This window comes from Bombina bombina, chromosome 8 (genome assembly GCF_027579735.1).
Source record: "Bombina bombina isolate aBomBom1 chromosome 8, aBomBom1.pri, whole genome shotgun sequence".
Taxonomy (NCBI): Eukaryota; Metazoa; Chordata; class Amphibia; order Anura; family Bombinatoridae; genus Bombina; species Bombina bombina.
The window spans coordinates 278624484-278641700 of record NC_069506.1 but is presented as its reverse complement, the minus strand read 5'-3'; the positions used below and the strand labels follow the sequence as shown (position 1 = coordinate 278641700).

At 42.8% G+C, this 17217-nt stretch overlaps 1 protein-coding gene across 4 annotated transcripts in view; it reads left to right on the top strand.

Annotated features, from left to right (window-relative positions):
- PCSK7 (proprotein convertase subtilisin/kexin type 7) overlaps window positions 1-17217 on the top strand; it is a 258498-nt gene that overhangs the window by 3665 nt on the left and 237616 nt on the right. For all 4 annotated transcript variants that reach the window (XM_053691395.1, XM_053691398.1, XM_053691397.1 and 1 more), the window contains exons 2-3: window positions 11065-11521; window positions 12141-12275. In XM_053691395.1, coding sequence (XP_053547370.1) covers window positions 11111-11521; window positions 12141-12275 — 546 coding nt within the window. In that variant the 5' untranslated portion in view covers window positions 11065-11110. The remainder of the gene's footprint in view (window positions 1-11064; window positions 11522-12140; window positions 12276-17217) is intronic.

Here is a 17217-nt window from a genome sequence, read left to right as displayed (position 1 = left end):
TTTGCTATAGGCTGTAGTATGAGTAAGGTATGCCCTTTGCTATAGGCTGTAGTATGAGTAAGGTATGCCCTTTGCTATAGGCTGTAGTGGGTAAGGTATGCCCTTTGCTATAGGCTGTAGTGTGGATAAGGTATGCCCTTTGCTGTGGACTGTAGTGGGTAAGGTATGCCCTTTGCTATAGGCTGTAGTGTGGGTAAGGTATGCCCTTTGCTGTGGACTGTAGTGGGTAAGGTATGCCCTTTGCTATAGGCTGTAGTGTGGGTAAGGTATGCCTTTTGATTTATGCTGTAGTGTGGGTAAGGTATGCCCTTTGCTATAGGCTGTAGTGTGGGTAAGGTATGCCCTTTGCTATAGACTGTAGTATGAGTAAGGTATGCCCTTTGCTATAGACTGTAGTATGAGTAAGGTATGCCCTTTGCTATAGGCTGTAGTATGAGTAAGGTATGCCCTTTGCTATAGGCTGTAGTATGAGTAAGGTATGCCCTTTGCTATAGGCTGTAGTGGGTAAGGTATGCCCTTTGCTATAGGCTGTAGTGTGGATAAGGTATGCCCTTTGCTGTGGACTGTAGTGGGTAAGGTATGCCCTTTGCTATAGGCTGTAGTGTGGGTAAGGTATGCCCTTTGCTGTGGACTGTAGTGGGTAAGGTATGCCCTTTGCTATAGGCTGTAGTGTGGGTAAGGTATGCCCTTTGATTTATGCTGTAGTGTGGGTAAGGTATGCCCTTTGCTATAGGCTGTAGTGTGGGTAAGGTATGCCCTTTGCTGTGGACTTTAGTGGGTAAGGTATGCCCTTTGCTATAGGCTGTAGTGTGGGTAAGGTATGCCCTTTGCTATAGGCTGTAGTGTGGGTAAGGTATGCCCTTTTGATATGACAGAACCATATGTAAGGTTTTCCTTATGGCATCTTTATCACCTACAGAGTAGTGGGCATCAGTGACCCCCCCCCCCCCCGGCCTGTTATCTGAAGAGGTAAATAATGCAACTTCCCAAACACTGCTATTAGCTAACCATATTCCGCTGACATTACCTTGTGTAAATGGATGTGACTGTAACAGTTCACTTGTTATCAGTACAGTTTCAATGTACAAACAAAATACAATGTCATGTTAAGGTTTTACCTATGACCCCTTTCTATAGTCTGCAGCTGCATTACCTAAGATATGAGATCACCGGGAGCTCCCTGTACCTTGCTCAGTGTCTGCTGGTTCCCTAATTGATAAAATGTGCTGCTGGACACGTGCAGTGATACTTAGTGACACTCAGTTATTGGTTTAGTTTTTTTGTGTTTTCATTTCTGTCGCTATATAGCACATCCAATACCTTAGGGCTATATTTATTGGTTTGGGGAAAGAGATGGGTGCACATGTTGGGGACCTGTCTGCATCTCATTGCAAATTGTGGGGAGCATTTGTTCCTCATATTTACCATTTGTGCAGTGCTGCTCTTGTGCAATCAATTACGTGAGAGTATGACTTGTCATTCACCCCGGTCCAATGAGTCCAGGGTGGTTTTTATCTGCCAGCTGTATGTTGGGGAAGAGGGACACAAATGAGTTAGACTGAAACCAGGACTTTTGGATTTTGATAAATCTAGACCTTAATATATTATATTTTACCAAGTGCACCTCTAAAAGTGAATTCATCACATTTGCTCTCTCTTTAGGATCTAGTAGATTTCCGTAAACCAGACCTGGAAAGTAACTTATAGATGGTTAAGTAGCACGATATTTTCATTATCTATTTTGCTCCCTTTCATGTAATTTTAGCTCTGAAAATTGAGCAATTTCTAATTCTCAGAACATGAAATGCACCTGCTGACGTCTTTAGGCTAACCCTACTACATATGTGTCGCTAATTTACTTTAACAGATAAGAACTGCAAAGCACATCACTTTATACTAGCAATATGACCATGACCAGCCTTGTCTGCAGCATAAAGCCCAGATTGGCTTTTTAAAATAAGTTAAATGGTGGCAGGAGTTTGACTATTGATAAACAAGTGCCAGGGGGCAAGTGCTTAGATAGGAACAAAACTCTGATGTAAACACTTGTTGTAAAATTGAACATCAATGCTATCACGTGATTTCAAGGCTTAGATGGGATCATGGGGACTGCTGCCAGGCACGCCCCAGTTTTTTTTTTCATTAGCTAAAAGGAGGATTCTGTAGTGAGCCATTTAAAGTAGGATGTTCCATGCTGTCTTAAAGGTGTTAAAGCCCAGCACTGTTAGGACGGCGTGAAGGGGTTAATTTGTTTTTAAAATGTTAAGACTTAGCTGGTAAGTTTATTCTATAGCAACACAACAGAGATGTCTTGTAATTATGTTTGCTGTCCCTTTAATTGCACCGTGCACATAGAAGCCGTAGCTAACCAGGACCCACTTCACACACTGACTTTACTTTGATTTTTAGTTAATTTTATTTAATCATTGTTTGTAAATTCATGTGCTTTATTAACATACATGATTCTGAGCCTACCTCAGTATGCCAAATAAAAATATATATCCAGCACCAGTGTATAAATAGATGGGTGCACACTGTGAGGGCTCTGCACCAAAAGCCCAACTGTAGTGAGGGCTCAGCAGCACTTCTCTTCTTTAGATAATAGCATGAAAAGACGAATCTCGTGCCAGAGAGCGTAATGGTGTTTAGCACAGTACGCTCTCATGCAGACAAGAACACACCCAGAGAAATAGCTCATTTTAATAGTAAACTGTACATTCTATCACAGGAGACATTGTTATCTGTGTGGGTAAGCCGTGACATCCTGCAGCGTCCTGCACTGTGCGTCACCTGTACCCACTAATGCGGTTTAATCGGCTCGACATGTTCCTTGTCAGTTTTCTTTGTCTAAGGCCCCTTAGAGGGAAATGTAAATATTATTTTTCTTTCTTCAGGCAGAAGCAACTATTTTTGAATTTGGAAAAGTCCCCCACTAGACCTGACTACATTACATACAGCTCATGCAGGGAGTCAGAGCTGATTCATGCAAAAATACTAGTGAGAGCGTAACCATATCTGTTTCTGATCTACCTGCTCAGTTTATTCACTTCCCTGTCCTCACTCTCCTGTGACACAGCGTGTTAGATGTCTCCAACCCACAAGATTTCTACAGTTTAGCCAGGTTGTCTATTGAATAGGTCCTGGGGAGAGCAATGCACTGTGTGGATTGTATGTAATTAGTATGGCATGTGTATGGCACTGATATACTGTGTGAGGCGTGTGTAATTAGTACGGCATGTGTGTGTGACACTGATATACTGTGTGAGGCGTATGTAATTAGTATGGCGTGTGTGACACTGATATACTGTGTGAGGCGTGTGTAATTAGTACGGCATATGTGTGACACTGATATACTGTGTGAGGCGTGTGTAATTAGTACGGCATATGTGTGACACTGATATACTGTGTGAGACATGTGTAATTAGTATGGCATATGTGTGACACTGATATACTGTGTGAGGCGTGTGTAATTAGTACGGCGTGTGTGTGGTACTGATATACTGTGTGAGGCGTGTGTAATTAGTACGGCATGTGTGTGGTACTGATATACTGTGTGAGGTGTGTGTAATTAGTACGGCATGTGTGTGGTACTGATATACTGTGTGAGGCATGTGTAATTAGTATGTAATGTGTGTGGCACTGATATACTGTGTGAGGCGTGTGTAATTAGTACGGCATGTGTGTGGCACTGATATACTGTGTGAGGCGTGTGTAATTAGTACGGCATGTGTGTGGCACTGATATACTGTGTGAGGCGTGTGTAATTAGTACGGCATGTGTGTGGCACTGATATACTGTGTGAGGCATGTGTAATTAGTACGGCATGTGTGTGTGTGTGGTACTGATATACTGTGTGAGGTGTGTGTAATTAGTACGGCGTGTGTGTGGCACTGATATACTGTGTGAGGTGTGTGTAATTAATATGGCATGTGTGTGGTACTGATATACTGTGTGAGGTGTGTGTAATTAGTATGGCATGTGTGTGTGGCACTGATATACTGTGTAAGGCGTGTTTAATTAGTATGGCGTGTGAGTGACTGATATACTGTGTGTGGCATGTGTAATTAGTATGGCGTATGTGTGGCACTGATATACTGCGTGAGGCATGTGTGTTTTTGGTACTGATATACTGTGTGAGGCATGTGTAATTAGTATGGCGTGTGTGTGGCACTGATATACTGTGTGAGGCGTTTGTAATTAGTATGGCGTGTGTGTGGCATGTGTAATTAGTATGGCGTGTGTGTGGCACTGATATACTGTGTGAGACGTGTGTAATTAGTATTGCGTGTGTGTGACACTGATATACTGTGTGAGGCGTGTGTAATTAGTATTGCGTGTGTGTGACACTGATATACTGTGTGAGGTGTGTGTAATTAGTACGGCATGTGTGTGGTACTGATATACTGTGTGAGGCGTGTGTAATTAGTATGGAATGTGTGTGGCACTGATATACTGTGTGAGGCGTGTGTAATTAGTACGGCATGTGTGTGGCACTGATATACTGTGTGAGGCGTGTGTAATTAGTACGGCATGTGTGTGGCACTGATATACTTTGTGAGGCCTGTGTAATTAGTATGGGGTGTGTGGCACTGATATACTGCGTGAGGCATGTGTAATTAGTATGGGGTGTGTGGCACTGATATACTGTGTGAGGCGTTTGTAATTAATATGGTGTGTGTGGCACTGATATACTGTGTGAGGTGTTTGTAATTAATATGACGTGTGTGTGTCACTGATATACTGTGTGAGGCGTGTGTAATTTGTACGGCATGTGTGTGACACTGATATACTGTGTGAGCCGTGTGTAATTAGTATGGCATGTGTGTGTGGCACTGATATACTGTGTAAGGCGTGTTTAATTAGTATGGCGTGTGAGTGACTGATATACTGTGTGAGGTGTGTGTAATTAATATGGCGTGTGTGGGGCACTGTGATATACTGTGTGAGGCGTGTGTAATTAGTATGGCATGTGTGTTTGGTACTGATATACTGTGTGAGGTGTGTGTAATTTGTATGGCGTGTGAGTGAATGATATACTGTGTGAGGTGTGTGTAATTAATATGGTGTGTGTGGGGCACTGTGATATACTGTGTGAGGCGTGTGTAATTCGTATGGAATGTGTGTGTGGCACTGATATACTGTGTGAGGCACTGATATACTGTGTAAGGCGTGTGTAATTTGTACGGCATGTATGTGGCACTGCTATACTGTGTGAGGTGTGTGTAATTAGTATGGCATGTGTGTGTGGCACTGATATACTGTGTGAGGCGTGTGTAATTAGTATGGAATGTGTGTGTGGCACTGATATACTGTGTAAGGCGTGTTTAATTAGTATGGCGTGTGAGTGACTGATATACTGTGTGAGGCGTGTGTAATTAGTATGGCGTGTGTGTGGCACTGATATACTGTGTGTGACACTGATATACTGTGTGAGGCTTGTGTAATTAGTATGGCATGTGTGTTTTTGGTACTGATATACTGTGTGAGGCATGTGTAATTAGTATGGCGTGTGTGTGGCACTGATATACTGTGTGAGGTGTTTGTAATTAGTATTGCGTGTGTGTGACACTGATATACTGTGTGAGGCGTGTGTTATGTGTACGGCATGTGTGTGTGACACTGATATACTGTGTGAGGCGTGTGTAATTAGTATGGCATGTGTGTGTGGTACTGATATACTGTGTGAGGCGTGTGTAATTAGTATGGCATGTGTGTGGGGCACTGATATACTGTGTAAGGCGTGTTTAATTAGTATGGCGTGTGAGTGACTGATATACTGTGTGAGGCGTGTGTAATTAGTATGGCATGTGTGTGTGGCACTGATATACTGTGTGAGGCGTGTGTAATTAGTATGGCATGTGTGTGTGGTACTGATATACTGTGTGAGGCGTGTATAATTAGTATGGCATGTGTGTGGGGCACTGATATACTGTGTAAGGCGTGTTTAATTAGTATGGCGTGTGAGTGACTGATATACTGTGTGAGGTGTGTGTGGCACTGATATACTGTGTGAGGAGTGTGTAATTAGTATGGCATGTGTGTGGGGCACTGATATACTGTGTGAGGAGTGTGTAATTAGTATGGCGTGTGTGTGTGTGGCACTGATATACTGTGTAAGGCATGTGTAATTAGTACGGCATGTGTGTGGGGCACTGATATACTGTGTGAGGCATGTGTGTGTGACACTGATATACTGTGTGAGGCGTGTGTAAATAGTATGGCATGTGTGTGTGGTACTGATATACTGTGTGAGGTGTGTGTAATTAATATGGCATGTGTGTGTGGCACTGATATACTGTGTGAGGCGTGTGTAAATAGTATGGCATGTGTATGTGACACTGATATACTGTGTGAGGCGTGTGTAATTAGTATGGCATGTGTGTGTGTGACACTGATATACTGTGTGAGGCGTGTGTAATTAGTATGGCATGTGTGTGTGTGGCACTGATATACTGTGTGAGGCGTGTGTAATTAGTATGGCATGTGTGTGTGGTACTGATATACTGTGTGAGGCGTGTGTAATTAGTATGGCATGTGTGTGTGGTACTGATATACTGTGTGAGGCGTGTATAATTAGTATGGCATGTGTGTGGGGCACTGATATACTGTGTGAGGCGTGTGTAATTAGTATGGCATGTGTGTGTGGTACTGATATACTGTGTGAGGCGTGTATAATTAGTATGGCATGTGTGTGGGGCACTGATATACTGTGTGAGGCGTGTGTAAATAGTATGGCATGTGTGTGTGACACTGATATACTGTGTAAGGCATGTGTAATTAGTACGGCATGTGTGTGGGGCACTGATATACTGTGTGAGGCGTGCGTAAATAGTATGGCGTGTGTGTGGTACTGATATACTGTGTGAGGCGTGTGCAATTAGTATGGCATGTGTGTGTGGCACTGATATACTGTGTGAGGCGTGTGTAATTAGTATGGCATGTGTGTGTGTGACACTGATATACTGTGTTAGGCGTGTGTAATTAGTATGGCTTCTGTTTGGCACTGATATACTGTGTGAGGCGTGTGTAATTTAATATGGCATGTGTGTGGGGCCCTGATATACTGTGTGAGGCGTGTGTAATTAGTATGGCATGTGTGTGGGTGACACTGATATACTGTGTGAGGCGTGTGTAATTAGTATGGTGTGTGTGTGTGGTACTGATATACTGTGTGAGGCGTGTGTAATTAATATGGCATGTGTGTGTGTGGTACTGAAATACTGTGTGAGGTGTGTGTAATTAGTATGGTGTGTGTGTGTGGTACTGATATACTGTGTGAGGCGTGTGTAATTAATATGGCATGTGTGTGTGGTACTGATATACTGTGTGAGGCGTGTATAATTAGTATGGTATATGTGTGGGGCACTGATATACTGTGTAAGGCGTGTGTAATTAGTATGGCATGTGTGGTACTGATATACTGTGTGAGGCGTGTGTAATTAGTATGGCATGTGTGTGTGACACTGATATACTGTGTAAGGCATGTGTAATTAGTACGGCATGTGTGTGGGGCACTGATATACTGTGTGAGGCGTGCGTAAATAGTATGGCATGTGTGTGTGGTACTGATATACTGTGTGAGGTGTGTGTAATTAATATGGCATGTGTGTGGCACTGATATACTGTGTGAGGCGTGTGTAAATAGTATGGCGTGTGTGTGTGACACTGATATACTGTGTGAGGCGTGTGTAAATAGTATGGCATGTGTATGTGACACTGATATACTGTGTGAGGCGTGTGTAATTAGTATGGCATGTGTGTGTTTGACACTGATATACTGTGTGAGGCGTGTATAATTAGTATGGCATGTGTGTGGGGCACTGATATACTGTGTGAGGCATGTGTAAATAGTATGGCATGTGTGTGTGACACTGATATACTGTGTAAGGCATGTGTAATTAGTACGGCATGTGTGTGGGGCACTGATATACTGTGTGAGGCGTGCGTAAATAGTATGGCATGTGTGTGTGGTACTGATATACTGTGTGAGGCGTGTGCAATTAGTATGGCATGTGTGTGTGGCACTGATATACTGTGTGAGGCGTGTGTAATTAGTATGGCATGTGTGTGTGTGACACTGATATACTGTGTTAGGCGTGTGTAATTAGTATGGCTTCTGTTTGGCACTGATATACTGTGTGAGGCGTGTGTAATTTAATATGGCATGTGTGTGGGGCCCTGATATACTGTGTGAGGCGTGTGTAATTAGTATGGCATGTGTGTGGGTGACACTGATATACTGTGTGAGGCGTGTGTAATTAGTATGGTGTGTGTGTGTGTGGTACTGATATACTGTGTGAGGCGTGTGTAATTAATATGGCATGTGTGTGTGTGGTACTGAAATACTGTGTGAGGTGTGTGTAATTAGTATGGTGTGTGTGTGTGGTACTGATATACTGTGTGAGGCATGTGTAATTTAATATGGCATGTGTGTGGGGCCCTGATATACTGTGTGAGGCTTGTGTAAATAGTATGGCATGTGTGTGGGGCACTGATATACTGTGTGAGGCGTGTGTAATTAGTATGGCATGTGTGTGTGTGGTACTGATATACTGTGTGAGGCGTGTGTAATTAATATGGCATGTGTGTGTGTGGTACTGATATACTGTGTGAGGCGTGTGTAATTAATATGGTATGTGTGTGGCACTGATATACTGTGTGAGGCGTGTGTAATTAGTATGGCATGTGTGTGACACTGATATACTGTGTGAGGCGTGTGTAATTAGTATGGCATGTGTGTATGTGACACTGATATACTGTGTGAGGCGTGTGTAATTAGTATGGCGTGTGTGGTACTGATATACTGTGTGAGGCGTGTGTAATTAGTATGGCTTCTGTGTGGTACTGATATACTGTGTGAGGCGTGTGTAATTAGTATGGCATGTGTGTGTGTGACACTGATATACTGTGTGAGGCGTGTGTAATTAATATGGCGTGTGTGTGTGTGGTACTGATATACTGTGTGAGGCGTGTGTAATTAGTATGGCATGTGTGTGTGGTACTGATATACTGTGTGAGGCGTGTGTAATTAATATGGCATGTGTGTGTGGTACTGATATACTGTGTGAGGCGTGTGTAATTAGTATGGCATGTGTGTGTGGTACTGATATACTGTGTGAGGCGTGTATAATTAGTATGGTATATGTGTGGGGCACTGATATACTGTGTAAGGCTTGTGTAATTAGTATGGCATGTGTGGTACTGATATACTGTGTGAGGCGTGTGTAATTAGTATGGCATGTGTGTGTGACACTGATATACTGTGTAAGGCATGTGTAATTAGTACGGCATGTGTGTGGGGCACTGATATACTGTGTGAGGCGTGCGTAAATAGTATGGCATGTGTGTGTGGTACTGATATACTGTGTGAGGTGTGTGTAATTAATATGGCATGTGTGTGGCACTGATATACTGTGTGAGGCGTGTGTAAATAGTATGGCGTGTGTGTGTGACACTGATATACTGTGTGAGGCGTGTGTAAATAGTATGGCATGTGTATGTGACACTGATATACTGTGTGAGGCGTGTGTAATTAGTATGGCATGTGTGTGTTTGACACTGATATACTGTGTGAGGCGTGTGTAATTAGTATGGCATGTGTGTGACGCTGATATACTGTGTTAGGTGTGTGTAATTAGTATGGCTTCTGTGTGGCACTGATATACTGTGTGAGGCGTGTGTAATTTAATATGGCATGTGTGTGGGTGACACTGATATACTGTGTGAGGCGTGTGTAATTAGTACGGCATGTGTGTGTGGTACTGATATACTGTGTGAGGCTTGTGTAAATAGTATGGCATGTGTGTGTGGTACTGATATACTGTGTGAGGTGTGTGTAATTAGTATGGCGTGTGTGACACTGATATACTGTGTGAGGTGTGTGTAATTAGTATGGCATGTGTGTGTGGCACTGATATACTGTGTGAGGCGTGTGTAATTAGTATGGCATGTGTGTGTGGCACTGATATACTGTGTGAGGCGTGTGTAATTAGTATGGCTTCTGTGTGTTACTGATATACTGTGTGAGGCGTGTGTAATTAGTATGGCATGTGTGTGTGTGACACTGATATACTGTGTGAGGCGTGTGTAATTAATATGGCGTGTGTGGCACTGATATGTGAGGCGTGTGTAATTAATATGGCATGTGTGTGTGTGTGGTACTGATATACTGTGTGAGGCGTGTGTAATTAATATGGCATGTGTGTGTGTGGTACTGATGTACTGTGTGAGGCGTGTGTAAATAGTATGGCATGTGTATGTGTGGCACTGATATACTGTGTAAGGTGTGTGTAATTAATATGGCATGTGTGTGTGTCACTGATATACTGTGTGAGGCGTTTGTAATTAGTACAACATGTGTGTGACACTGATATACTGTGTGAGGCGTGTGTAATTAGTACGGCATGTGTGTGACACTGATATACTGTGTGAGGCGTGTGTAATGATTATGGCGTGTGTGGGGCACTGATATACTGTGTATGGCCAGTGTAATTAGTATGGCATGTGTGTGGGGCACTGATATACTGTGTGAGGCGTGTGTAATGAATATGGCATGTGTGGGGCACTGATATACTGTGTATGGCCAGTGTAATTAGTATGGCATGTGTGTGGGGCACTGATATACTGTTTGGGGCCAGTGTAATTAGTATGGCATGTGTGTGGGGCACTGATATACTGTTTGGGGCCAGTGTAATTAGTATGGCATTTGTGTGGGGCACTGATATACTGTGTGGGGCCAGTGTAATTAGTATGGCATGTGTGTGGGGCACTGATATACTGTGTGGGGCCAGTGTAATTAGTATGGCATGTGTGTGGGGCACTGATATACTGTGTGGGGCCAGTGTAATTAGTATGGCGTGTGTGTGGTGCACTGATATACTGTGTATGGCCAGTGTAATTGGTATGGCATGTGTGTGGGGCACTGATATACTGTTTGGGGCCAGTGTAATTAGTATGGCATGTGTGTGGGGCACTGATATACTGTGTGGGGCCAGTGTAATTAGTATGGCATGTGTGTGAGGCACTAATACTTTGCAGCTATTGATGTTATGATTTTCTGTGCAGATCCTGCAGCCTGTGACATATCTTCCCCCGGTTATGGGACCTCACAATGTACCTGCCGTCTGTTTACCATTCGTTCCTTCTCCCCTTCCTCACATGGTTATGTATCCTTGTGCACATAACACCCACTGCTTGCCTGCCCGGTAATGTCCACTCATCTGATGAGGAGGTGACCTGGGCTGTACACCTGGATCCCCTCCATGGAGCACTGGAGGTCTTAGCAGAGGAGCTATCACAGGTGACAGGGCTTGAGAACCGTGGGGTGATCGGAGAGCTGAGAGACCATTACCTGTTTGTCTACACCGGTGGCCATGAGCACAAGGATGATGTCCGCAAAAGAGCGCATGCATGTTTTACAAAACATGGCAGTGTGAGATGGCACTCAGAGCAGAAGATACTTAAGCGATCCAAGAGGAGTGTGCACTTTAATGACCCCAAATATCCCCAGCAGTGGCACTTGGTGAGAAACTTTCCCTAAATCCATAGTATCACTGCATTTAATTCTTATCATTGTCTTCTATAGGCACTTGCCATTGTAGCCATTTGTTTATGCATGAGTTTTTATGTACTGAAGGATGAGCTTGGGCAAGGAGTTTACATTTCTGGCACTTAACCAATTAATCTAATTTGCTACTGGCTGTCATTATAGAAACATAGAATTTGACAGTTAATAAGAACGAAAAAGGCCCATCAAGTCTACCCATTTTACATGTTGCATATTTCTTAGAATAAAAATGTTGGGAGATCTTACCACCTTATGAAATTTTTGTTAAATTATGCAATTAGTTTCTGCTTTGGATAGCTTAAGTAACATTTATAAATAACAGAAATTGTTACAGTATTACAAAGTGTGGCACAGCCTTCGCCCAGCTACTTCATATCACTTGGCTTGCATAACATTTTGTGGAGCACACTGCTATAATTCCTCCTATTGCACCATATAGCCATCCTTATAATGCCTCCTATTACCCAATATAACCCTCCCTCTAATGTATTGCTCCGAGTTACCTCTTTTCCTTAAATTGAAAACCTTGAATTAGCTCACATACTATTGTAACCCATCTTATTCCTCATTGCAGCACAATGCCCGCAGCCCAGGCATGGACATTAATGTGACCGGGGTTTGGGAGAGGAACGTGACTGGAGTGGGGGTTACTGTTGTTGTGGTAGATGATGGAGTCCAGCATAATATCAAGGACATCGAACCAAATTATGTTGGTAACATTTGATCTTTTTTGAGTGGTAGTAAGCATGGAAGAAATGTAAATCCGTTTATACTGGTGAAAGGTCAGATTAATGACGGCTAATCACTTATTTGTAATATTCTGGGAAACCATGCATGTTGGTATGTTTATGTGAACAGGTGTGACCTCAGTATGTTGTAAGAGCCAGGACAATCTGCCCTGTTAATGTGATTGTAATCACACTACACACCTGTGACTATTAATTAATCTTAGTAATGTCTTTTTGTTCCTAGTTTTAGAATTCTTAGAACATACATAAAATACCAAATTAATATTTGTAGCCAAGCGATTGTCATTATCACCAACAGCATTAAGATAAATGTCACCAGTGTTAAAAAGGATAGCAGAGGTGCCACGCCTGAGGCGAATGATAATTCGAATAGATGGTAAAGTTCAAATGCCATGGTCAGTTCTTCATAGGATATAATGTGAAGCTGGAATAAAAAAGAAGAAAAAAATGTGCTCCCAATAGCATAATATCTTTGTGTTCAGGCCCCTAAACACAGGACCCCCTTAAAACAGTATAGTCACAGTCAGTACGTGGGTATAAAAAAACACATTCAAGTAAATAAAATAAATAAAAGGAGAAAGCACAGAATTATTGTGCGTAAAGGGTATCCAGACTATGGGGGAATTGTTCATTCAGCCAGTTAACTTGTTTTTGAAAAATGAACTCGTTACTAGGAGCTCATTCTTGTTCAGGAAACTTATCGATGCTCCCAGGATTTTAATGTCAGCACAACCTATGCCATGAGAATACAGAAAGGATGAGGTTTTACCAACATACCTGATTGCATCCCCTTCAGTCCTCTGTTTGTGAGCCCCATTAGCTGCTACAGAGAGTCCATATTTAATGTTGCATAGATGCACTTTCCTACTCACACCTGAAGGCACAAAGGGGGGAAGTAGACAACTGCCAGTATGGATAGGCTCCATGCTGTTGATTTTACTGGAGGCATAACATTAAGAATTTATTAAGCCTGCCTGCTTAAAAATGATTTGAGACTGTGCAGGAATGCACTCTAGGCGAAGGGGAGAGGTTTTTCTGTCAGGCCTGCAAATCTTTCCTTCCAAGAAGGACCAGGGCACTTTTTTGGCAGTCAGAATACATTTTGCAGGTATTGCTATCAACGGCTGACATATATAATGCATGTATTTACAGTGATTCTGTCATGTTACTAACCTATCTACCTATTCTTAGGGAGCTTTGAGTCTGAATTATATCATAGCTTTCTCTTGTTAAGTGTATCCAGTCCACGGATCATCCATTACTTGTGGGATATATTCCCTTCCCAACAGGAAGTTGCAAGAGGATCACCCACAGCAGAGCTGCTATATAGCTCCTCCCCTACATGTCATATCCAGTCATTCTCTTGCAACCCTCAACATAGATGGAGGTCGTGAGAGGACTGTGGTGTTTTATACTTAATTATTTCTTCAATCAAAAGTTTGTTATTTTTAAATGGCACCGGAGTGTGCTGTTTTTTTCTCAGGCAGTATTTGGAAGAAGAATCTGCCTGCGTTTTCTATGATCTTAGCAAAAGTAACTAAGATCCACTGGCTGTTCTCACACATTCTAAGGAGTGAGGTAACTTCAGAAAGGGAATGGCGTGCGGGGTATCCTGCAACTAAGGTATGTGCAGTAAAATATTTTTCTAAGGAATGGAATTGACTAAGAAAATGCTGCTGATACCGAAGTAATGTAAGTAAAGCCTTAAATGCAGCGAAAACGACTGGTATCAGGCTTATTAATGTATGTGCAGTAAAATAATTTTCTAGGTAATGGAATTTGACTAAGAAAATGCTGCTAATACTGAAGTGAAGTAAAGCCTTAAATGCAGTAGAAGCGACTGGTATCAGGCTTATCATTAGAGATACATACTCTTTAAAAAAGATGTTTTTAAAACGTTTGCTGGCATGTTTAATCATTTTTTGAGGTACATTGGTGATAAAATTTATTGGGGCATATTTTTTCCACATGGCTAACTAACTTATTTTCTGCATAGAAACAGTTAACTGAGGCTTCCCACTGTTGTAATAATAAGTGGGAGGGGCCTATTTTAGCGCTTTTTTGCGCAGTAAAAATTCAGACTCAGTCTTCCTGCTTCTTCTTGCATGATCCAGGACGTCTCTAGAGAGCTCAAGGGACTTCAAAAGTCATTTTGAGGGAGGTAATCAGTCACAGCAGACCTGTGACAGTGTGCTTGACTGTGTTTAAAAACGTTTTTTTCTCTATTGATTATCCGATTTGGGTATTAAGGGGTTAATCATCCATTTGCAAGTGGGTGCAATGCTCTGCTAATTTAATACATTTACTGTGAAATTTTGGTTGGTATAACTGATTTGGTTCATTGTTATTTCAACTTGAGACAGGTTGTGTGCTTCTTAAAGGTGCAGTAGCGTTTTTTATTTTGCTTGTAAACTGATTTTAAAGTGTTTTCCAAGCTTGCTAGTCTCATTGCTAGTCTGTTTAAACATGTCTGACACAGATGAATCTGTTTGTTCATTATGTTTGAAGGCCAGTGTGGAGCCCCATAGAAATATGTGTACTAAATGTATTGATTTCACTTTAAATAATAAAGGTCAGTCTTTATCTATAAAAGAATTATCACCAGACGACGAGGGGGAAGTTATGCCGACTAACTCTCCTCACGTGTCAGTACCTTCGCCTCCCGCTCAGGGGGCGTGTGCTAATATGGCGCCAAGTACATCAGGGACGCCATAGCAATTACTTTACAGGACATGGCTACAATCATGAATAATACCCTGTCAGAAGTATTATCTAGATTGCCAGAATTGAGAGGCAAGCGCGATAGCTCTGGGATTAGAAGAGATGCAGAGCGCGCTAGTGCTGTAAGAGCCATGTCTGATACTGCGTCACAGTTTGCAGAACATGAGGACAGAGAGCTTCATTCTGTGGTTGACGGATCTGATCAGGGGAAACCTGATTCAGAGATCTCTAATTTTAAATTTAAGCTTGAGAACCTCCGTGTATTGCTTGGGGAGGTTTTAGCTGCTCTGAATGACTGTAACACAGTTGCAATTCCAGAGAAATTGTGTAGGCTGGATAGATACTATGCGGTACCGGTGTGTACTGACGTTTTTCCTATACCTAAAAGGCTTACAGAAATTATTAGCAAGGAGTGGGATAGACCCGGTGTGCCATTTTCCCCACCTCCTATATTTAGGAAGATGTTTCCAATAGACGCCACTACACGGGACTTATGGCAGACGGTCCCTAAGGTGGAGGGAGCAGTTTCTACTTTAGCTAAGCGTACCACTATCCCGGTGGAGGATAGTTGTGCTTTTTCGGATCCAATGGATAAAAAATTAGAAGGTTACCTTAAGAAAATGTTTGTTCAACAAGGTTTTATTTTGCAGCCCCTTGCATGCATTGCGCCTGTCACTGCTGCTGCGGCATTCTGGTTTGAGTCTCTGGAAGAGGCCATTCACACAGCTCCATTGGATGAAATTATGGACAAGCTTAAATCACTTAAGCTAGCTAATGCATTTGTTTCTGATGCCATTGTACATTTCACTAAACTAACGGCTAAGAACTCCGGATTCGCCATCCAGGCGCGGAGAGCGCTATGGCTTAAATCCTGGTCAGCTGACGTGACTTCTAAATCTAAATTACTTAATATTCCTTTCAAGGGGCAGACCTTATTCGGGCCCGGCTTGAAAGAAATTATTGCTGACATTACTGGAGGTAAGGGTCATACCCTTCCTCAAGACAGGGCCAAATCAAAGGCCAAACAGTCTAATTTTTGTGCCTTTCGAAATTTCAAGGCAGGAGCAGCATCAACTTCCTCCGCTCCAAAACAGGAAGGAACTGTGGCTCGTTACAGACAGGCCTGGAAAACTAACCAGTCCTGGAACAAGGGCAAGCAGGCCAGAAAAACTACTACTGCCCCCAAGACGGCATGAAGGAACGGCCCCCTATCCGGAAACTGATCTAGTGGGGGGGCAGACTTTCTCTCTTCGTCCAGGCGTGGGCAAGAGATGTCCAGGATCCCTGGGCGTTGGAGATCATATCTCAGGGATATCTTCTGGACTTCAAAGCTTCTCCTCCTCGAGGGAGATTCCATCTATCAAGGTTATCAGAAAACCAGATAAAGAAAGAGGCATTCCTACACTGTGTACAAGACCTCCTAGTAATGGGGGTAATCCACCCGGTTCCGCGGACGGAACAAGGACAGGGATTTTACTCAAATCTGTTTGTGGTTCCCAAGAAAGAGGGAACCTTCAGACCAATCTTGGACCTAAAGATCTTAAACAAATTCCTAAGAGTTCCATCATTCAAAATGGAAACTATTCGAACCATCCTACCCATGATCCAAGAGGGTCAGTACATGACCACAGTGGACTTAAAGGATGCCTACCTTCACATACCGATTCACAAAGATCATTATCGGTACCTGAGATTTGCCTTTCTAGACAGGCATTACCAGTTTGTAGTTCTTCCCTTCGGGTTGGCTACGGCCCTGAGAATCTTTACAAAGGTTCTGGGCTCACTTCTGGCGGTTCTAAGACCGCAAGGCATAGCGGTGGCTCCGTATCTAGACGACATAGGCGTCAAGCTTTCAAATGGCCAAGTCTCATACAGAGATAGTTCTGGCATTTCTGAGGTCGCATGGGTGGAAAGTGAACGTGGAAAAGAGTTCTCTATCACCACTCACAAGAGTCTCCTTCCTAGGGACTCTTATAGATTCTGTAGAGATGAAAATTTACCTGACGGAGTCCAGGTTATCAAAACTTCTAAATGCTTGCCGTGTGCTTCATTCCATTCCACGCCCGTCAGTGGCTCAGTGCATGGAAGTAATCGGCTTAATGGTAGCGGCAATGGACATAGTGCCTTTTGCGCGCCTGCATCTCAGACCGCTGCAATTATGCATGCTAAGTCAGTGGAATG